We start from the raw sequence: 24,356 nt of genomic DNA on the forward strand, positions 1-24,356 counted from the left end.
ATTCATTCGAGGGTTGATATATATAGTTGTTAAATGATTTACTTTTCTTGTCAACGAAGCACCTTAAGCATGATTTAAGGATAAATTATTGTTGGTTTAGCATTGTCAACGGAGAAAAATCATAAAAACCAATTGACGAACTATAAAAAGAAATTAATTGAAAGAATTCTGTCTCTGAAAAACATCTCCATCAATTCCAAAAAGCTTTGTGATTGTTCAAAAATACTATTAAAAGAATTTATAAAATTTTATAAATCACATAAGAAGAAATACATTCTAAGTTCATGACACTTTTGTCAATTATTAGGATTCAATTTCAAAGGAGATGATTAAAAAAACCTTCCCGTAGTTCGGTTTAAATTTTACTATCGCTTTCTATATTTTTATAAATTATATTTTACATTCTAGATCAAATAAAAAAATTAAAAAAAATACATTGTTGAGGATATAAATTATTATTAAATATATACACTACAAGATAAAAATATAAAAAGAGTAAAATTCAGATAAAATTATAGAAGAGTTTTTTAAAACCAAGTCATTAAAATATATCTAGTTTTTTTTAGGAGTTAATTGAACAATGTTGAAAGGTAAGAGGTTTAATTGATAAAAAAATATTAAAAAAATAACTTCGGGGTTTGATTTATAAACTAGGTATTTTAACTTGAAAATACGAGATAAACTTTTTTTTTTTTTTTGGTGAGGATTTTGAATGGCAGCTAAGCTTTATTAAATATGATAAAATAAGGCATACAGAATACATGTCATTTTAAAACTATTCGAAAGTTCAAGAATTAAGAAAGGGTTCTAGATAAAGTTGGATAAGAGTAGTTTTCAATACATATAATAAAGAAAGTTCAAATTAGTATAAAATATCATTAATGAAGCTTCACAATTAATACCAATTGAGTAATTACTTGATTAAGCTGGGGCTTTGCCCATGAGATATCGTCTTCTTTCTTTTTTTAATTTTGTATGATATGATTTTGATGGGTCACAGTTTTCTTAAACCTTCCTCATTTAAAAGGCTATCGCATGAAATTATAATCCAAAATAAAGTTATGTTTTTTTATGCCAAATCCTAGATTGTGCCATGGTAGTCTCGCGCTCAATCCTATGCTAGGTCAGGGACTCGTCCTGCCCAACTCCAGATTGGGCTATTAGGAATTCGTGCCCAACCCCTTATTAGGTTAGGGATACGAACGCGTCCAATTCCATGTTGGGTTGTGGCGTCTTTATCCCTAACCATTCCTGAGTATAGTCACAAGTTGAACCCAACTCCTTCTAGGCTCAGTGTGTGATTTGAACCCAATGTCTCTTAGGTTGAGTGCGCACTTGAAATGTCACTTCACACCGAGCCTCTCATACCCTGAACTTGGGTTAATAATTATGATACTCATCATAATCTTGTTAAATACGAACAAGCAGTCCATGCTTAAATTAATTAGATGTGATGATATGAGCAATAAGATAATATTATCTTTCTCATAGAAGATTATATTTCTACCCCTCTCATGGAGCATGAAACTTGTCAAGTTAAGTAATATTAAAGAGAGTAAGAATATACAAAAAGGGGTTCGAAACGGACATACAATTCTCTGTCTCTTCTTCTTCATTAATTCTACATCTTCTTTCACCTTTTCTTCTTTATCTTTATAAAAATTTATTAATATTTTCATTAATGTCCTTTACTACATAAAATATCTAGTACTGACTTGATGTTTGGAGGGTTTCCCATCAACACCCCCATAAAAACTTTGCACATGTATTTATTCCAGAAGAGTTTACGCCTCTCGAATAAGATCTATTAAAAAAGAAGTCAGTGCAGTTTTAAAGTGAAGGTTGTAGAACATACCATAAATAATGTATAAAAATTCCTAGAAATAATTCACTCTAGAAAATCCCCTATAATTTTTGTATTCTTATCAAATTTTATTTTTATTTTAACAAAAATAACGTAGAAAATAGAAATCATATACTTAGCCTCGTCTAACATTAGCAAATTGAATTATCTTCCTATTAATAAATGATGAATTAATTATCACAATTACGACAACGAACATTCTTCTCTTAATTCAATTTTGACACGATTTCTGTTTCTAGCCGTCAAGAAAAAAAATCACACGAGGCATGGTTCAATGTACCTTAACACCGAAGTCCACCTTGAAGCCAACAACACAACCCAATGGGATACCAATTATGAAAAAAAAATGTTCGGGCATTAGTAAGGTATTAATAATGTATATTTATTGATTATATTTTATGAAATAAATATTATTTTTCATTTAATAAAAAATCTCAAGTACAAAATAAAGATTGTTCGAGGCTTTAATTATCAGACATATATAAAAAACTAAAAAAAATATTTCTAGCATATGGAGTAGGTTATAATTTCTTTTGAAGATTTTTAGGTTAAAATAAAAATAAAATAAAGTCTCTTGCGTGATCGGATTAGACAGCTAGTTAATTAATTCTTAATCAAGTATAAGATAACGTATCAAATCTCCTCGTGAAGCTTCTTCAAAGCTCTAACTCCTTGAATTTGCTTCTGTTTTTGTTGAAATTCTTGAAGCGATACATTCCAGAAGAGCCATATATTCTTCTTGCTAATAAACAATTATTACAATATCAGGTAAGAGTAAAAGTACAAAAACATGATAGAAAAATTGTGGCTATAAAAAAATTTAAGAATAAAGATAAAAAATAGTAGATATGTATTAGATTTTGGTCATTTAATTTTCATTTTCTTAATCAAATATCATTTCTAAATATCATTATTAATTTAAAATTTCAATTAACAAACATGACATATCATGATGGAAGCAATATATTAGAAAATAACACATATAAAATGTATTTTGAGATCGAAAACTAGTGTTATTAAACATGATTCGATCTCTAGTCCAGGTCTAGTTTTAAATTTAAACTAAGTGAAAATTGATATTGTATACCTAGTTCATTTTGAATTTTTAAAAAAATAAAAAACAACTCATTTTTTTTTTAAAAAAAAATTTAAAGAGGATGTCGTTTTAAAATGATTTGGGTTAATAAAAGACTACAAATAATATATATTTATAACAAAAACTAAATGAATGTGAGAAAATCATTATAGATCAAGAGATATTTTACTATGGATTATAATAGTAATTTTACTTTTTATTTTTTATTTTTTCGCTAGTAGATAAATGTTTTTTTAACTTTTATTTTCTTCTCATTCATTGCTTTTTCTTTTTTCTTTTCTTGTAACTTTTTACAACTAAGATTATGAAAAGAATAAAAGTGAACCAAAGAAATGTTTACTTGGATCTAGCGTGACTGCTAGATAATGTCAAGTTGTTAGATTTAGATGTGGATCTCACATGGTTGCTAGATTCAAAACGTTTTAAATCTAGTAACCATATCAGCTAATAACTTGAGCCTGAATATTTGAAAGATACAAATAAATATGAATTTGATTTTTTTATATTCAAATATTTTAGGTATAGAATGACAAGATGCATGAATGTCAAGTCTAATTAAAATATTAAAACGTTGGGAAATCTAACTTTCAACTATCATTACAATAATTATTTATAAATTGACCGGCAACAATTCGTGTGATATCTACCTCTTACTTCAACTAAATAAATAGGCACAAACTAGACCAAATGAAATTGGTACTCTTCATGCATGATGCTTTGACAAATCATTTGACAATGGGTCACTCAAATTCATGGAAGCATCATGCATCTACCTATTACTTTTGAGCTATGAGTTTGGCTAGCTCCAAGTATGGGATCATGTGACCAAAGGCTAGCCATGGAAACACGGCAATATGAAGCTTAGAGTCGTCCGCCATTGATGTGAAATTCTGTTTCTGAAAAACATCTCCATCCATTCCAAAAAGCTTTGTGATTGTTCAAAAATACTATTAAAACAATTTATAAAATTTTATAAATCACATAAGAAGAAAGACATTCTAAGCTCAAGACACTTTTGTCAATCAGGATTCAATCTCAAAGAAGAGAATTACAGAAACCTTCCTGTAGTTTGACACTTTTGACGATCAGGATTCAATTTCGAGGGAGATAATTAAAAAATCCTTCCTGTAGTTTGATTTAAACTTTATTCTCGCTCTATATTTTTTATAAATTACATTTTATATTCTAGATTAAATAAAAAATTCAAATAAAATACATTGTTGAGAATGTAAATTATTATTAAATATATAAACTACAGGATAAAAAACATAATTTTAAAAATATAAAGAGAGTAAAATTCAGATAAAACTACAGAAGAGTTTTTCAAAACCAAGTCATAAAAATATATGTATTTTTTTTTTTCAGGAGTTAATTGAACAATGTTGAAAGGTAAGAGGTTTAATTGATAAAAAAAATATTAAAAAAATAACTTCGGGGTTTGATTTATAAACTAGGTAATTTAACTTGAAAATACGAGGTTAACTTTTTTTTTTTTTTTTTTTTTTGTGAGGATGTTGAACGGCAGCTAAGCTTTGGGCAGAACATTATTACAAAAACATCAACCTAATATATTAGTAAACAATTTCATGCCATCGTTACTATGAGAATCAATTTCGAAACAGTAATTAACAATTATGAAAATACGACTGCCCCCGTTAAGCAACAAGAAGAGCACGTGACATCATATTATTAAATAATTTATGCAAAACATTTATAGTAAATTGTTTATGGCTCTCTTCTTGGACTATTTTCGCACTACAATAGGGCTTTTTTTAAAAAACAAAACGTAATAATGTTATCACCTAGATAAAACCAATGAACATTAATTTCAAAGGGTTATCATCTTTTCAACTGTCATGGTTATTTCAAAATAACTCAGCAGCTAAATTCTCCAGCACAACCCAAAAAATATGGTAACTATTGCCAGGTTAGGAACAGAAAGTAAATTATGACCATTCCAATCCTTGTAAATTGCGGTAGGGAGGGGAAATGAAGAAAATAAAGAGTAGCTTGAAGAGAAGGAAACAATCTTTTCATAATTATGAGTTTCAAATCACAAAATATGACAACAGAATGGATGATGAGATCACCACAATTAAATATACTTGTGAGGGGAAAAAAAAAACCTGTCAATGGAAGTATGAATACATGTACAAGGACGCCATTCATACCTTTCTAATTCAAGATATAGCAGCTGTTCTAATTCCTCATCCATCATGAAGTGCACAAAGCCATGTCCCTGGTTCCTGTCAACAGCTCGGACCCCCGAGGGAGGCCGAAATTGTGCCAACACTTGGCCGTGTAGATAAATGCGCTGTTCAAACTGCAAAAGGTGTCATGCTCCATCATTCAAGTGGAGGGTCATTTTTATGTTCATAGCAGCTAATTCGGCAGCTAAATATCTAAAGACATAAGGCATTGCAACAGTTTCTATCCCTTTGCTTGTTTGGCATGCATGGCATACCACTTTTTTGGGAGCCTTCACGGGAGGTAATCCACCAATATCACGCACTATTCGCCTCTGTGGTTGGTAATGTGTTGTTAGAATGCTCCCGCATATAGAACATACATCAGCAATGTGATAATCAGAACAAGTATGGAGCCTATCATGCAACAAGTATGCAGCTCCGTGGGCAAGCATTGAATCTCGTTCCATTTCTCCAAAACGAATACCTCCACCACGCTTTCTTCCTTTAATAGGCTGTCTGGTAATCTGGTCGACTGGTCCAGTTGACCGGACCTGCATAACAATTGGAAAATCATGAGATTTGAGAAATTTAGAAACATCATAATTTATGAAGTAAATTAAGCCAAAACAAAAGCATAAAACCAAGTAAAATTCTGCTTCCAGAAGGAAAGCATAAAACAGTTACAGGTACATTTAATCAGAATTCACTATCAAATCAGTTAATAATCCTGTTCAAAAGATTCGAATCTGATTCAAGTCCAAATCAGGTTATAACCAGATCCATTGACAGCCCTGCATGGTTCAAGGAATTCCAGGTAAACAAATGGTCAAGTGCTTTGACCAACTCTTCTAAGCTAGAAGCACCTGCATCAGGCAAGTATTATGGCGAACTATGATAGAGTACAGAATTTATGGCAACACAAATGATATGAATGAAAAAAAGATAGGCCATGACAACAAAAAAAAAGGAACCCATACATTAAAATGGTGACCATTTGAATATATCAAAACAGGAAGTATATCTATCTAAATGCATGATTCCAAACATGGATTTTCTTATCACTTTTTTAGCTTGTAAGTCGGTAGGTGAAAACCAAGCAAATAGTGTTACAAAGAAGTACTTGAGCCAAATCATTCATGATGGATGCCGTGCAAGAAAATTGATTCAAAGGAAACCAAGTACTTTGTATTTGTATCTATCTAGACTACCATCCAAGAAGAAAATCTGAAATAAGATCTAACCTGAAATTTGTCTGAAACCATGTGGCGAAGGCGCTGATAATAAACAGGCCCAATAAAAATTTCACATGTGAGTTCTGTTCCATAAACCCCACTGTACAAAACCTCCACGCCGTGATGATTAAAGCCCTTAGATTTTAGCATCTTGCCAAGTTCATCAACAAGTGATTCAGGTTCTGATTTGTCCTCTCCTGTATTAGATGCCCTCACTGTACTAGCAAATGGCGTAGCATCTACAAAGTTTCCATTTAAGCTACCTCCCTGAGACCAGAAATATTAAGTAACCATCAATCATTTGTTTTTTTATTTTTTCCAAACAGTTGCCAACCATCCATATGCTAATCTATTTTTCAAATTCACAAATAATTCTTCTGTTTTTATTGAAAGGGAAAAGACGTAACAGAAAAAGTTTGGACTTTATACCAATGGAAAACATAATTCTAGATTAGATAGCATATCCTCACAGTATCCTTTTCATATCCCGAATATCATCAGCAGATGAGTCTTTGAGTCACAGAGTGGCTTCACTTTTGAGCATTATCAAACTAGAGTTTGCGATAACACTTCAAGTAAAGGTTTCGGTATTATTTTTACCTTGGCAGCAAGGGATTCCAAAAGCATTGCAATTGTCATTCTTGAAGGAAAAGCATGGGGATTGATAATCAGATCAGGACGCATCCCAGTAACTCCAGAAAATGGCATATCAATATCTGGCCATAACTGGGAGCAAACACCCTTCTGTCCATGCCTACTGCTAAACTTATCACCAATGATAGGGTTTCTAGGATGACGAAAACGAATATTCACCTGATCAAGAAGAGGAAAGGAAATATAAGCCAAGAACATACATAGCTGCAGCAGTATAAAAGTGCTATCTAATTTAATCTCAAGTGTATAGGTGAATATTGAACCTCTCAGCTAGTATAGGCATGCATCTGCAGAGAGATTTCCTAAGGCCTTAAATAAACACATGCGCTACTAAGAGGAGAGGCAGAATTAGACACCAACTAGCATTATAAAGTAGCTGTTCTTTACTTTGATGGCACCTATTGTATTTTGCAATTTTGTTACACAGCAGAAATGCCCCATCCCTCTCTCCATATCAGTCGAGTCGATTACAGCTAAAGCCCTCAACCTCTTCATGGCTACTTAAAGGGGAAGAAATTATTCAGCATATTAAATTAGAAGTAGGGTGATCGGTTATGCTTCCCACAGATAGCAGATAAAATCGAATGAGACCATATATTGTAGTTTAAGCAGACAGACTGAGACAGACTTAAGAGGCAGTATTGTAGTTTAAGCAGACAGAGAGTATACCATATATCAAAACAAACAATATTTTTCTGACAACATCATATTCGCAAAAACATACCTTCCTAGTATTTAAAGGAAAATTGTCCATGAACAAATTCAAATGAGCTGAACTCAGATTTCCATTACCCTCTGTAAAAGTTTCCTTGTATTTGATGACACCTCTTTTACCTTTTTTTTTTAATTAGAAAATAAATACTTCATTATGGGAAAATGTATTAAACAAAGAATAAGACATCCTTCTATAAATGGCAAACAAAGGAAAAAAAAAAAAAGGTAAATGAATTTGCCTAGAAGCCCAGCAACTACTCCATCAAACATCCATACACTCAACATCAGTACAAGTTAAAAAGCCTAAATCCCTTTTTTATCTAGACCCTAAAATTGTCATTTTTCCAAGCTGTAATCTTATGTCAGGACAATCAGTTTGGATATCCTAAAGATGTTAAAGTGCTAAACTTCAAAATCTTTGAGGACAAAACTCTTTCCTTCCCTCTTCTTAGCATGTATAATTCTTTTAGCAGCGTCTCTTTAGCACATATACAAAGACATGGAAGAGTGAAACTGCTCCAGTTCGTTTTCTAACTTGTAGGAGAAAGGTCATTCTCAACCTTTCCTCATTTATATCCTTTTCCTTTCACTCATCCATAGTTTTACATAGCAAACACTACATAGCATAATGACCATTATTTAACAGAATCAGTCGTGCTATTTTTGTGTTTCACCGTGAAACATGTTAAAACGCTGTTTCACACCAATAACAGCAATAACATTGTTATATAATGGTAACAGCTGTTATTCACCTATAATGCCGTTGTAAGAAAAGAGGAGCTGAAGAGAATAATTGCTGTCCTGGATTTTGCATATATGACAGAGGAGAGAAAGAAAGAAAAGGGAAAGGCAATTAAAAGTCTTGGAGAGAGGGATGGAATGCTATTAATTAAATTGTATTAGTTTGCTCCTAGAGACTTGTGTAGTGGTGTTGTGCTTCTGAGTCTCTGGCAACAAAGAGAGAAAGAGAAGAGAATTGTTCGTTGTCAAGTGAAGTTCATTTACACGATCTTTTTTATATAGTTTCTTGTGATATGGACCTTGTGCTTGGAAATAATAATAGGGGTTGGTTGGACTATAATGAGCTTTATAAATTATAACAGTGATATTTCATTCTTTTACAAAGCCACCAACTCTAACTCTATTTTTTAAATTGTTGATGTTTAGCATGAGTATTGTTAATATTAACTGAATTAAGGTTGAATTATTATACTTGAGTAGTACTATTGTTAAAATGTGTGAATTCTTATAATGACTAACAGTTGTTAATGCATTCACGACAATGGTGCCCACAACTGTTATTTTACACCCATTATATGGTTTCTGTTGGAATGCATAAAAAATATTAAATATCAGATAACTGTCTATTCAATTTTAGTTATGCATCTGCAAACAAAATGATCACCCAAACATCTGCGGAGTTTCTACCATTTATAAGGATCAATATGCGTGTCTCTCAACCTATATCACAGACAAATATGGCCCAGATGAAAGGATATACACATACCTTCTGAAGGTGCTTCTTGCTTTTCGTATCAACAGCGACATAGTCAACAATAGCAGGCTCTGAACCTTTTCGATACTTGGGTTTTGATGTATTCGTTATGTCATTATAAATGCTACAATATGGCTCATTTGGATTTATTATCTGAATGCCAATCAGGGAGATGGTCATTATAAAATACAGAAAAGATAACAATTGAAAGAGCGACACACACTCAGGGAGGGGGGGGGGGTTGGGTTAGAATATAAGAGGCCAACCTGACCAACATATGGAAGTCCATCTGAATCAATCAAGGAATGCGATGACCTATCAGTGTTACTCCTCCTAAATCTTCTGTGGGATCGATCTGACCTGCTGCCCTCGTCAGATAAATCTATAGTTTCTGTCTGTCAAAAAAACCATTGATATAGTGAACACAAGATACAATAATGTCCAGGTAAGCATTAACTTTGACTATTCATTGAAATTTATAATAGGAAAGGATATAATAACTCTCCTCATGCACATTCACATTGAAAAAGTGTTTTTCTTACACATCAATGCATGCTTTTCTCTATCAAATGCTGCACTTCACATGAAAATGCATAATGACCACAGGTGTAAAACAATCTAAACTGTTAAAACATGCATAAAGTGTGGCTTGATTTGCAGCTCAATTGAGCTCGTACATAACACAGAGGCACTTTGGACTTCACATTGACATTCAATGTTTTTTCTACTGGAACATGGTTGTTTTAGATTATACAAAGCTGTCTCCCTATCTTCATCAGGTAAAGCGTAGTTCGAGTGACACAAGGCTGTTTGTTTGAATATATTATTTTTAAGATGGTCAGAGTTTTCAATTACATTGCTTATAAAATTTTATTTAACCGTCTGTTCATATGACACAAGCCTGTTGATCTCTGTCCATGTTCAGGCACAAAAGTAAAACGTTGTTAGAAATTTTGAAATATTTTTAGCCTACTAGTTCTAGTTCCAGTATTGACCATCAAGCTCCAGCCAGCTGATCCAAGCAAAAACACACACATGGAATGAGTCACAATTGAGCAAAGATGCTAAAAACAGCTCATCCTTGTATTCCACTTGGATTGGTTTCACAGCTATGAGTTTCCACTAAGTTTCTAGAGAAATAAATAGATAGCAATTCTTAAGCTCAACAAACTGAAATAGCACCATTTCAGATAAACAAACAATTTTACATATCTGGAGCATAAAAAGAGACAAAACCTAATTAGCGGACACAGTAAATCAAACTAGCTTAACAATGATTTACAATTATTACAAACATTACAGCATCCGCTCTTACAAATAATGAAGTAGACTGCTTATGGAGAAGCAAAGCCCATTCCACTAGTTCATTATAAAGCTGTCTAATATGACATCCTACATGCTTGCGATAGTGTTTTCCCTTCTAGAACAAGTTCCTAGAAAGCAATATATTATAATCTGCCTAAAGTATATTGCAATTATTAAAATGAGGTCCTGTGGCCCTCAGTACCATGCTGGATGATGGTGGTGGTCGAAAAAGAGAAAAACACAGATTAACATAAAAATACTGCATAAAACAAAAATAAAATCAATTAACGAAGTAGCTTAAGTAGCAAGAAATGCATATAAACCAAAGCATAAAAGGGTGATGACTTATTCTTCATGATATCAAACCTGGTATATTTGTCCATGAAACATGCCACGATCTACGGAGGACTTGTTCAAGATCATGGCATCCTCCATATCATATCTGCATAACATAGAGCATTTGGACTAAAAATGGAAAAGAAATAAAAGTGCAATTGGAATTTCCATATGCTAGATTGATTAAATTGTACTTGTCTAATAATCTACCCTGTATATGCAAGCACTGCAACAATAGCATTTGTCCCTGTTGGATGCTCATCAATGCTGTATTTCGTGTACGCTCCTGTACGTACAATGGGAGTTTGAGGAGTCTGCATGTACCAAAAATATTTCCATTACAACACCATAAGCTAGTAAGAAGAACAAATATACATGATATGAAATTCAATTAATGGAACCATGATATCATTTACAATGACAAACTTTCCTAGCACAAGAATGTAACGAAAGGCTGCCAGCACTTGAGCCAAAAGCCAGGGGAAGGTTTATATAAGAAATTTATTGTAGGTCAGACTTCTAACCCTAGACCACCACCCAGCTTATGATCAATTCAATTCTCGATAAAGAGTAGATCATAAGCTTTTTCAGAAGTACAGACATAAGAGTAACTTTCGAAAAATCTTTTGCAGATTGGAGTATATTGAATACCTTTTTTGCAATAAGTAGTGAACAGATGCTATCACTAATACAGCAGCAGGACTTGCTGCTGAAGCACTCTTGTGGATATAGAAGGCAGAATGAGGCAAAAAGTCAACGGTTGTGCCAATATAATGCAGTGCTATTTAAGGAGGAATTTAAAATTATCAAGAATCAACTTGAATTCAGGATGCTGTCATGGAATTATAATAATTTGTCCAGCTTCTTAAACTAGAGAGTAGTTAGATGATATTATAAGCGATGTTTGGAAGCTATTCTATTTTTGCCTTTCTCATTTTGGCAGACAACTTCTTTCCTTTTTTGTCATTTTATATTCCGCCTCACTTAATATAAATTTTCTTTTTTATCATAAAGATAAAATATAAACAAGCTAGCTTTCCCCAATGAAGTCATTGATAAATAAGGAAAAAGAGAAAAGAGAAAAGAATGTGAATCATACCTGAAGATGGTATATCTTCTGATCAGCACGGAAGCGGAGAGATTGTAAAGAGAAAGCCATTGTTTGTTTAGCCATCTACAATAAGCATTAAAAGAACTGAAATGTTAAAGATAAAGTACATAAGACAGTAATAAAATGTTGTTAAACTATACATACTGGACTAGTATAAATAAAAGGCAAGCAGAAACCTGACACTGGTACATATTTCGTGGACTTTGATTATGATCTGACCAAGGTGTTAGATTAGCAACCACACTGAGCATATTTGTTGGGTGAATTTCTTCATGAGTTGCAGGAAAGGCATTACTTCTTCCACCATTTCCACCATCTGGACATTTTATTTCCATAAAAACCTAACATGACATTAATGAACAAGTTAGCTATTATTTCTAACTGCTACTAGAAGAGCAGTTCACTCCCCCCAACAATTCAAAACTTGTCAGCAGAAGCTATTAATCTGACAGAAAACTAAATTCTGTGCTCACCTGTTCAAATGGTCCAATAAGTTCAATATCTTGACGTTCCTCACAAGGGATAGAAATATTTCTAACAGGGCGAATAAATCTGGAAGGATATGTGGAGATGTATAAACCTGGATATGCACCACCAATGCTCAAAGGAACATATCCAACTTCCATATCATCAGGAATCTGCAATATGTTTTCTTGTAAATGAGAGTAGACGAAGAAATCTTGGGCAAAAACCAGTAGAAAAATTCAGTAAAAACAAACCGCTGAAGTCGCTGACACTTTTAATCTTCGCAAATGAGCAACAACTTTCTCGATTTCACTGGAAGGAAGAGAGCCAATGACACGACCATCCAAAAGAACAGAAAGAGCTTTAGGAGGGCCAGCTTGAGCAAGCTTTGGCAATGAAGCAATCATTCCAAGACTGGTCAAAACACCAAGGATAGATTTTCTTATATCAAAAAAATCTTTCACAACTCCTTGTGAATCAAAATATGATGTAACACCTGACAAACATACATGAGAAAAGTAAAGGAGATGGAAATCTGATAAATAAGCTCATAAAGTAGTTATGGGAGATGTTCTTAATCAACACAATAAAAAGAATCTCCAGCTAGTAGCAACTAAAATGACCTTAAATGCAAGGTATGATACAACACAAATTGGTCAGATTCCCATGTTCTTTCAAGCAATAAAAATATTTTAATGACCAAAAAAAGCCTATAATGATCTGGTCACAATAATTATAGACAAAGGAATCCAGGTAACTCAGATGCAGCAACTGTTGAACACCTTAACTGAAATCACCTTTGCTATCACAAGCTTCAGTAAAATAAACATTTCCCAGTGGAGATAATAAAAAACTGAAATTCTGAAAATGATACCATTTGCTTCACATTTTATTGAACAATTAATAAAAGTAGACAAATCCATTAAAAATAAAACATTTGGTAGAATGTTGACTTACGACAAGAACAAGTCATGTGGTTCAGCAACCCACATGGCTCCCCATCAGGTGTGTGGACTGGGCAAAGAAAACCCCATGATCTGTACACAAAATCAAACAAACAAACAGATAAGTAAATATTGAATTTACTATGAAATCCGTGTAAGTTGCCAGATAATTGGCAATCAAAACACATACTCAGGAAGCAACTTCCGCACACTTGTTGTGCGACCACCAGCAAAGGAAGCTCCTCGATGTACAGCACGGAAAAAAGAAAGAAAGCGCAGATAATTGAGCCTCTCTGCTTGAACAGTGTAACCAGCCCTCTAATCAAGAACAATAATCCAACTTTAGCGCAAGTAACAGAGAGAGAAACACAAGCAAATGAGCAAAACGATCCCATCAAAAACAATAAAAAGAGAAGACAAATTCATTTGTAAAGATCAATAGTGAGAAAAGTTAAAACAATCATCTCATCACTAGAACTATAACTAAACCATGTAACACAATTCTATCTATTCTAATGAAGTCACTGGGTGATACATAACCGGGTTCCATGTAACTGCATCCTCATTGTGGAATGCACATTTGGAAGTTTTAAATGATAAGAAATGGGTCATTGCCAATGAATTCATACCTGCTGCAAATCAAGACCTGTTTGTGTAGCCAGTCTTCCAGATCTCAACATAGACTCCACAGCTGTACTGACTGTTACTGGGGAATTTTTATCCATGACCTTCCTGACATCTCCTACTGCAATCTCTCAAGCAACAGAAAGAACAACACTGATATAAGAACTTTCATTCCCTCAACAATATATTTAAGTCTGTACATCAAAATAAGTTTTAACAAGATGGCAAAATGTTATCCAATTTGTTGTGCACAAAGTCACATGAACTCAGTGCCAATGACTTAAATGGATACAATTGGATTATTCAAAATTCATAGATTCATCATGTGTGGCTGCAAATTTACATTACGAACCGGTTAGGAGATCAGTTTGCTTATTCCTGTTATAATTTTATTAGCTACAAGCCCATAAGTTTGGTCCATGTCTTGCCTTTAAGAACCAACGTTTTAATACAAAAAAAGAAAAAGGAAACCCAAAACAGCGAGGTACTATAATCACAAGTCTCCAAAATATATCATGAAATCCTTTTTCCATTACATAGAAGATGAGTTGTAAATGGAGATGAACTAGGAAGGGAACACTAAAAACATTAATCCAAAAGATGCAAATATTATATGTACTTCACATAAAATAATGATCAAATTATGGGACGCAAGAGCCATTATCTAAGCAGAAGGCAAGAAGTTGAGATACCTGCCAAGAAATTAAAAGTGTTATTTTTTGTTAGCTCATCTTGAACAAGTGATTTCGCCTTGCGCAACCAGTCTTCTAGTTTCTCCTACAACCGAAAGAAAGGTATTTCAGTCAATTTAGGATTTCATTAAAGAGAGCTAGAATATAAAAACACATTTTAGAAAACTTTCTATGTGAAGAAAATTTAATGACACCCCACAACCTGTGAGGCTTATTTATTTATTAGAAACGCTGATTGTCAAACACTATTGTTAAAATATTCATACTTAAATACCTCCCACTTCCAGATTTGTACTATTCGATGTGCAACAACATAACACCAATTTATTTTTCCATATAGTTCATGCAAGTTTCAAATCAGGTAATAATAGCTATTCAACAATATAGTAAATTGACATTAAATAAAAAACCATGGCATTTCAATTTCACAAAAATATGTAAAAAGGGTAATAAACAACAAAACATAGAGCTCAAACAGAATCAGCTTGGTTAAAAGCTTGTCATCCTCAACATGGTTAAAAACTTGAGCCTCCTCTTAAGATTCAGTTAAAAAACAAGAACCTCCTTCATAGTCGATGCATGTTAGCTACTTTTGGTTTCCAGCTGAACTCAACTAGCTTCAGTTTGACCTTTTTCTCCATTATAATTTAGGGACATCCTTTCAGTCAGATGTTTTAATGCTTTATCTTTTTCTACTGCTCAAGCCCAAATCATTTCTCTTCTACCTCTCTGCTTCTTCACTCTTAGCCCAGCTCATTTTCACTTAGCTATTACATTTTTTGCTCCTATTACTTTAAGCTATGAAACCAAAAACTGTACTCCATGCCAAATATTTATTTCTACAAATTCCAATTTAAATTTTATACCTTGAGATAAATGGTCATCAGGTGCCCAGGAAGTAAGATGTCCTGATTTTGCAAGGAATCTGGGTTGTCTGGTGCAGAAGTCTGATCGACAAAAGAGAAAAGTTTCTGCAACATAAAGCTAAAGAAATGAAGTTAAACACAAACTTAATTGGAAGTTGAACAATGAACCAAAGAAAGAAAATCTAAGTTTAGAAGCAGAGAAAGGTAGCAACATTGCTAAAATTTATAGGGCACGTATTAAATGAAGAGAGAGGGAGAGATTGTAGCTCACATCAGCAGACTAAATTTGTCATGAAAATTAGGAAGATGAACAAACACGTAATCTTTCAAAACAGCATGGGCCACCTGCACAGAAAATAGAATGAGTGAAATAATTAACATAAACAGGCACATTAACTTAAAGAGATAAACTAATATCAGAGATTGTTACAAAATATTTTCCTTTTTTTGCAGATTGGAGTTGAGGTCAATTTAATTTAACTTACAGTATATGGAGTTTTGTTTTCCAACTCATCCACAACAGGTTGAAAGTGCTCCCCTGCATGATGAGTAAAATCAACATTTGTTCACCCATTGAACTACACAGTAATGCTAATACTAATGCAATTGTGAGTACCAATATGCTGCAGACAGTCATCCTGAGTGAAAAGAGACGCATCCCGAACTTCATCAAGAATAATTTTGGCCCTTTCACCTAGAAGCTGAGAGCCAACAGCTCCTTTTACCTTCTCATATTTCTCATCGTAGTAACTTGTCAGATTCTCATAAATTTCCCGGTCTGTGGTCTCAACAAGGGCCTGTTGACAAGAGTTTGAGGCCAAAAAATAAGCAAATTATGGAAAAGGCATCACAACGTCCATTAGATAGTATGACCACTGAAATCTTTGTATGTGGAAAACCTATTCTACACCAAGCACATGAGCTGGAAATTAAGTTCACTGCAATACCACGCTAAATAATATTGTTTCTGAATCCTCATTATCTCCTCAGATTTTTCGGACAGTTATAACAGCTCCTAATTTAAAATCCCAGGCGACTGACATAATTCCTATCTCTGTTCTTTTTTCCTCTTTTTTATGTTTCAGAAAGAGCAAGGGGCGTAACTCCCTAGAATTTCCCTATGTCCAATATAACAATTCAAATGTTGCTTATATACAATGTCCCCATCTCATAAAACCTATGTTGTGGATAATAAAAAAAGAGACACTTAAACAGCTAATCCAAGAATTTGAAAATATCAACAGAAGTAGAAAAACAAAAGAGTGTGTGTATCAAAATATGTAGCAGAGTGTAAAGTTTCTATCCCCATGCATGAAAGCACATTGATTTTGATGTCAATCATAATATTCTGCAAGACAGGCCAAAACATTTAGCCATAATTGTAAGCTAGAAAAATAACCAGAGCGAAAGAATCCAGCAAAAGAATGGAAGGTTATATTATCTAATGAAGTAGTTTTTCCTTTACATGCAAAAGAATGGAAGGTTATATTATCTAATGAAGTAGTTTTTCCTTTACATAGGTGAAGATTCAACATAAGCAAAAGGCATGGCAAATATTTGAAAGGATTAGTATGCAACACAATACCTTCAACACAATGCCAACAGGAAGCAAGTACTCCCTTCCTCTTACCCTGCAAAAACAAAATGAAACATATAATTCAAATCTGGTTCCATACTTGCAACCCAAATATCTTATTTACATAGAAACAAAAATTGAAGCGGCTTACCAAAATCCAACTCTGGCACTTCCATTGCGAAGATAATATAGTCTAACTGTTACTGAAGAGTGATCTGTTAATGAAGATTGATATTCTCTTACACACCTGGAATGGGAATCAATAATTGCCCAAGTAAGAATAATATAGCATAGCCAAAGCAAACATATTTTCGAAGATGAAACAATAACAGCAACAAACTTTACATTCTGTCAACAAGAAATTGCAGATAACAGACCATTATTTTACAAGCAATATTTTTTGGAGACCACAGGAAACTGACAAAGTAATAGGCGCAGAGCTTTTCCAGACAAACTTCTCCTAACGACAGATGGAACACAGATCCATATTCGGAAGACATTTGGTCTAGACATGTTAAAAGACAAGGCAGTAACAAACATAATGAACTTATAAATACAGGTATAATAAGAGAACTACCAGACAACCAATACAATGCCATATTTGGGACAGCTAATTGGAAGTTACATGGTGTTTTAAGACAGATCAACTGATAGATTGGAAGGTAGCTTTAGGATCAAACATCCACACATGATCCACCCTGCACTTCTTACATTTACCCCAGAATGAAACTGGGAAATAGGAATTATAACCTCTTGTTCTGCAACAGTCAGCCTTGAGGAGGAGATAGACTAGCTAGCTTGAACTAGTACAGAATTGAAGGAAAACAATTTCTGAGTTCATGTCACAATAATTTGTATAGAAAGGCCAGGGGCTAGTAACACCTCTAGTTATGATGAACACTTTAAGTGTCATAAGCAGCTACCACACAATGAGGTAGACAATTATCAAGTAAAGAGTAATATCCCTTGGAAAGTTAACAAGTGACCACTGCAGAATGAATTAATCACATGAAACTACATTACTCGTTTTCCATTAATTATAATCACGCATTGCATATCTTTTTGGTGCTTATGTTGGATTTGTTGAAACATGCAGTCCAGGTGACTTTTACTTCCTAACAAATAGGAGGTGTGGGGCTGACAGAAGACTTGGAAAGTTAAAGAGTAATATCACATGAACAGTAATATCCCTTAGAAAGTTAACAAGTGACCAATGCGGACAGAAGACTTGGTATTGTTAACAAGCCTTCAGCATATGGTCATAAGAGCTTTCTTCATAAATTAGTGTAGCCAATAGTACAACCTCGGAACTTCCCACATACAGTTTTGTACTTCTCATTAAGCAGTTGAGGCAAGGAAAAAACTGGTTATTGCTGAATGCCCAAAAGCTGTTCATTCAGATATCAGAAAGACTGTTGGATAGGTAGGGGGTGTGTGGTACATAACTGGTTAAAGAAAGTATTGTTTGGCCCTAAAAAGCTTCACTAAGGGGAATATAACATCCACCTTAGATGAAACCCAGGAACTAGAGGAAAATGTAATGACTGCCAAGCAACTTAAGTGTTCCACCTTTAACTTAAGTTGATAAAAAATTAATAACCTAAGACTTCAAACAATGTTGTGACTTTTGCATAACTCTATGATAATAGGGTCAACTACTCAGAAAAACATTGCAAAACCAATAAGAAGTACCAAGGAATTAACAACAACACTGGAATAATGAAGTCACAAAAAAGGACCTTATAACAACTGCTTTATCTGTATGTCCTTCCCTTCGTTCACGATATGAACCTCGCGTCATACTCATTGGCTGGAATATAAAAACGAATTCAGTTATATGGCATCTATAAGTATAAAAAAAAATGCTATTTCTTTCTTCCTACACTCATATAAGCATTTGAAAGCATGAAAATGCTGTGATGTAGTCAACCTCATAACTCTAGTCTCAATGCAATCTTAACCTTAATTAACCATAAATCAAAACATCAACCAGGCAACTATATGGAAGAGCTAATGATTGCTTGCTTGGTTATCACAACATAAAAAAATGAAAGGTCCCACTTACATAGTTCTGCTTCGGCATAATTAGACATCGAAAAACTCTCTCAATCCCATTCATAATGAAGTAACTATATGACATACAAAAATAAGAAAAACAGGTGTTAATTTCAAATGGTTCAAAATGACAAAAATATGTATAGCTGTTCTAAAGGAAATTTACAATGTCGGATCATCATAACATGATAAATATGATAAACGTAAAAGATAGAACAAGCATACAATAAGCAAAATCTGAACATTGCATAGTTTGCGATGCCAAAGAATATGCATTTGAATAGGATTGACCTTTTATAATATTTATAACTGCATGGTGATTGTAAGTGGATGGGAGCATTGTAAGGTTTGTCATGCCAAAAATTAAGCATTTAAATAGGCATAGACCTTCTCCATCTCCAAAATTGACAGTGTCCATAATTATACTCGGAAAAGCCTCCTCATTTTGTCTTCACAATTTATTTATAATTTATACATGCGATCCCATACTATAACAGGGGACACACCCCGGTTGGTTGACTAGGGGTGTTTTCAGTAAAACACGTCCTTGATGTATTAATTAAAATCCCGATGTATCAAATTTTACATGAAGCTTTTATAAAATCTGCAGGCTAAACAATCTTTACCTTTGTTTTGAGAACCTAAATGGCAAAGATCTTTTATCTACCATAGTTTGTATCATCTATAACTAGCAATATTGGGAATACAGAAGAGTTAATCTGTTTCCATCTAGATACTTGACTTGTTCAAAACACACATATCAAAAACAATTTATACATGCTTTCCTGTAACTATGAGTATGAAAAGGATACAAGAGATAGCCTACTACAAAATAGGAGGTGCTATGATATTGCATGTTTCCTTCATTAGGGGAAGTTCCTGTGGTGCTTTGAAATGGGACTGACTTCAATGCCAGTGTTTCAAGTACGTTTTAGACAAGCTTTCTTGTAACAGGGAAAAGTTTGTTAACAGAGAGTAGACCTCATTATATTGACTTGCAATGTCAGTGTCAAACAAACATATCACAAAAATACACAACCAATCTGACAACTTACCCACCCACTTCTGACGCCTCTTCTTTTAAGGAAACAAGCTGTTGGGGATCAGCACTTCGCAAGTAACAAAGCTTTGACTGCATAGGATAAACTTCAAGACATGAATATTGAACTAGCCAAAAGTGAAGAAAAGATCAGTGAATATAATGCATTAGGTGCAGCAATCAATTGGGAAAATAACAATTCATAATTCATACAGGTTTCTTGCATATAAACTTTTACGTTAAGCAAATTTCCACCCAGTTAATGCTAATTCTACAGAATGGCAAGCATTGTGTTATATCACTAGAAACAAAAATTGCTACAGGTCACAGCAAGGTGACTTCAAGAGAGAGTCACAATCTTCCAAGATCCACATGTAGCAAACGACCAATGCAACATATAAAATAAAAGCAAAAATGCATAAAGGATACTCAAGGAAAAAAGAAGTTCAAGAAATAAATAAAGCAGTGCAGAATTAACACACATAAAAATATACAGATTCATGACATCACATAAACTTGAAATGCTGATCTCCTGTCAACAGAGTAGAGCAAGGTGACGCTTCTAATTTCAATACAGAAGATTATTAAATTGATATAGTGGTTTTCAACTGCAAAACAGGTTCATAGAACAGGGATATCCAGCACTTTTATTTCTAACCATTACATTTATGTCAAATCCAGAAAAACAATTATTTTGAAAGAATGAATGAAAGAAAAAATAAACTTAATGTCTTCAGCTGTTTGCATTGATATATATTCATCATTAAACTTAATAAACCTATAATAAGTAGACAACAAAACAAGGGACAAGTTCTGACATGGACACCAATTGTTGGATACAAATTATATTTGTTGATAACTTGTTTTCATATTCACCTGGTAATTGAACCAATTAGACTTTTGTGCGAATACCTTTCCAAATATTTACTTATCAAATCAAGGCCTCTAAATCCAGATTTCTATTTATCTATCAAAATAGCAATCAATGAAACCTCCATCCTCACTAAGACACTGAGTTCTGAACCACGCTAACTGCCCAAAACAGCAACTCAATAAAAGAAAAATAAAGAAGCGAGTATAAATTACAGTTTGGTAAGAACATCCAAACCCCAACACTTGTCCATGAAGAAGTCTTCCAGAAAAGAAAAACTTTTAAAAAAGTTAAACTTGAATCCATGAGAACTTTGAACCATAAAATTCCAGAATTCCAAAGCCCAAGTTTTAAAGGTCACATTCATAGTAGAGCACCCTGGCCAGCTATGCATATGAGAACTTGAACAAGATTATACTAATCTCCTTATAACACCCCAAACGACCTCTTTTCTATTAATCTCACACCAAATTTAACCCTCACTAATCACAAACACTTACGTCCAGTCACATAAGGCAGTATATATCTAAATCATGAAGACAGCAACTTCACGAAACAAAGAAATCACCAACCTTCAACATTATAGGAAACTGCCCAAAATTATACTTTTCTCTGATAACTGGTCTACCATCATACTGAAAGCAAACATCCGCCTCAAACTTCCCAGTATACGAAACCTTAGCCTGTCGACACTGTTTCAAAAAACAAAAGGCACTCCATCAACACGTAAATTTACTTAAAATATACAGACACGGTAAAGGGGAGGGAAAAAATCTTACTTCAAAAGGAAGTAGCCTCTGACGAGTTGTCCTTGAACGAACGTCCCTTATTGGAGCATTTATTCGAGGGTTACTCAAGTATAGTAAGATAATAGTCAAGAAAATGATCAATTTCTAACCAAAAACACAAAAATCTGTTTTTCTTAACAGAAAATCTGATCGAAAAGAACTGAAAATACTAAAAGGATATGTGAGAGACTGGTATCAGTGTGAGGATCATAAATTCTGACAGGCTTGATGTTATCTAACATGATTTCCAGTCCTCTATCCACCATGTAATCAAAGGAATCTATGTGGTGCCTCACTAGCTCTTCCAGCTCCTTGAATTCTCCACCCTTCTTCGCCATTGGAACTGAAAGTTTTTCTCTGTTGCTACGGGGTGTGAGAGAGAGAGACTGCGCAGGGTTTTACAGGTTTAGGGTTTTAGAAGAGAGAAGACAGGCCGGGTTTGATTGTTTTACGGCTGCAACGGTAATATAAAACGGGCTGGTTTGTTATGGGCCTTGTCTACTGGATTTAAAACCGCGTCTTTTGACTCATGGATCAACGACGTGATTCACGATCTGTTTGGATCGTGCGATCCACGGGCTTTACAGCCTCGGAGCTGAAAATCAGACAAGCCTGGACTTAAAACAAACTGGATCTAGGAAAACCCGGTCCGATTGGGAGAAAAGTCCCGCTGTAGTTTTCTTTTGTCCAGAAGGGTATTCGAAGTCATGATGAGTCAACGAGTCAATTTAAATTAATTGTTTTTATTGAATCATTAAAGTTCTATTTTTATTCTTTTACGCTAACCTTGTCGAGTCACTAAAATCACTAAAAACATTGTTGGATTAATCAGGTTTTATCAAATTAATATTTTATTTAATGATTCATGAAGTTAATTAATGTTCATTATAAATGTTTAAATACACCAGCAATCTTCAAAGTATATCATAAATAATTCCATTGATCATCAATTAACTTCATAATCTACACCGTGTGTATTTAACTATAAAGGGCAGCAACTAAATGATTGGATTTTTTAAAAAAAATATATCCAGAAAAAAACTTTAAAATAAAAATAAATAAAAAGCTATCCGGGCAAGAAAAAAAAAAATCTTCGTAGGACCCATCAATGCAGCACAAAAATATCTATCCAACTGCAAAAACAAAATATCTTCCCACTATCACAATTTCAAGCTCTCAATCATACCACTTATATTTTTAGGTCATGAATGTTTTTTAAAATATTTTTTATTTAAAAATATATTAAAATAATATATATTTTTTATTTTTTAAAAATTATTTTAATATTAATGTGTTAAAATAATTTAAAATTATGAAAAAATATTAATTTAAAGTAAAAAAAATATAAAAAATCTTTAATTTTATTAAAAAATATTTTTAAAACATAAAAATAAATAAGAAAGAACCAACTCTTCTATTCCTGTTTTTCATTTTCTTTTTTTCTCGCAGTGCCATATAAATTTCATAGATTTTGTTTTTTTTTTTTTTAAACCAAATATCTTTAACTCTACAACGATTTAATTGAAATACTAAAACTCAATGTCACTAAAGTATATTTGGTATTATAATATATTTTTTTAAAAAAATTTCCCAATACACTAAATAATTTTTTTTATTCAGATTTTTTAGCATTAATATATTTTTTAAACACACTCGGATACAATTTCAATCATAGAACAAATAACAAACCCTACTTAACATGTTTAGTAAATCTATTTACTAAATCTAAGTTTATTTTCAAATAAAACAGTTGATAGTTAACATGATGAAATATGATCGACCTAATAAATTAACTTCCTAAGTCAATTAATTTAATTAAAATCCTATTAGACTTTTAAAAATTTTTAAAATAATATAATTTTTTTTTAAAAAATATCTTAAATAATATCAATTTGGATTGATCTAACAACTCATGTAATATAGAAAGAACACCTTAAATCAATTTAGTAACTCAAGTTAAACAGGTGTCCATAAGTAATTTATTTTAACTTTTTTTTTTTTTTTTAACTTGGCCAACCACAACCTTCTAAAAAACACCTACCTTTCTTGTTTGGTATTGTGATTTCAGTTGTTTTTTAAATAATTTTTCGTGGTAAAATAAATGATAATGATATTTTTTTTATTTTTATAAATTATTTTTGATATTATCATATTAAAATAATTTGAAAACACTAAAAACATATTAATTTAAAATTAATAAAAAAAATTAAATTTTTTGTAAAAACTTTTAAAACACAAAAACAAACAGGGTTTGACTGCTTAAAAACACCAATAATTTTTTTTTTAATCCAGCAGCAACATAATTGCATGCATACTATTATTTTATTTTCCTTCAAAATTTATTCTCAATAAGTTTTTACAGAATCTAAATTTTTTATTATTAAATTTAAATGTATTTTTTTTAATTAAAATTTAAGCAAATTATTTAAATCCAAAGAAA

The 24,356-nt window shown here is 32.9% G+C and overlaps 1 protein-coding gene across 1 annotated transcript; it reads right to left on the minus strand.

Annotated features, from left to right (window-relative positions):
* Positions 1-4,970: 4,970 nt before the first annotated feature.
* On the minus strand, positions 4,971-22,365 carry LOC118053910 (DNA-directed RNA polymerase I subunit 2). The gene is made up of 27 exons (XM_035065307.2): positions 22,098-22,365; positions 21,908-21,990; positions 21,701-21,820; positions 20,274-20,350; positions 19,229-19,292; positions 18,903-18,973; positions 17,315-17,410; positions 17,173-17,218; positions 16,204-16,384; positions 16,073-16,125; positions 15,859-15,932; positions 15,588-15,705; positions 14,722-14,806; positions 14,035-14,150; positions 13,596-13,723; positions 13,419-13,498; positions 12,716-12,957; positions 12,470-12,634; positions 12,173-12,337; positions 11,985-12,059; positions 11,096-11,199; positions 10,916-10,991; positions 9,511-9,639; positions 9,257-9,397; positions 6,982-7,194; positions 6,391-6,648; positions 4,971-5,700 (listed from the first exon to the last, which is right to left on the minus strand). The coding sequence occupies exons 1-27, from the start codon at positions 22,252-22,254 to the stop codon at positions 5,296-5,298; spliced, it is 3,522 nt and encodes a 1,173-aa protein (XP_034921198.1). The 5' UTR covers positions 22,255-22,365; the 3' UTR covers positions 4,971-5,295.
* Between the last annotated feature and the right edge of the window lie 1,991 nt (positions 22,366-24,356).

The sequence above is a fragment of the Populus alba genome, chromosome 1 (assembly GCF_005239225.2).
Source record: "Populus alba chromosome 1, ASM523922v2, whole genome shotgun sequence".
Classification (NCBI taxonomy): domain Eukaryota; kingdom Viridiplantae; phylum Streptophyta; class Magnoliopsida; order Malpighiales; family Salicaceae; genus Populus; species Populus alba.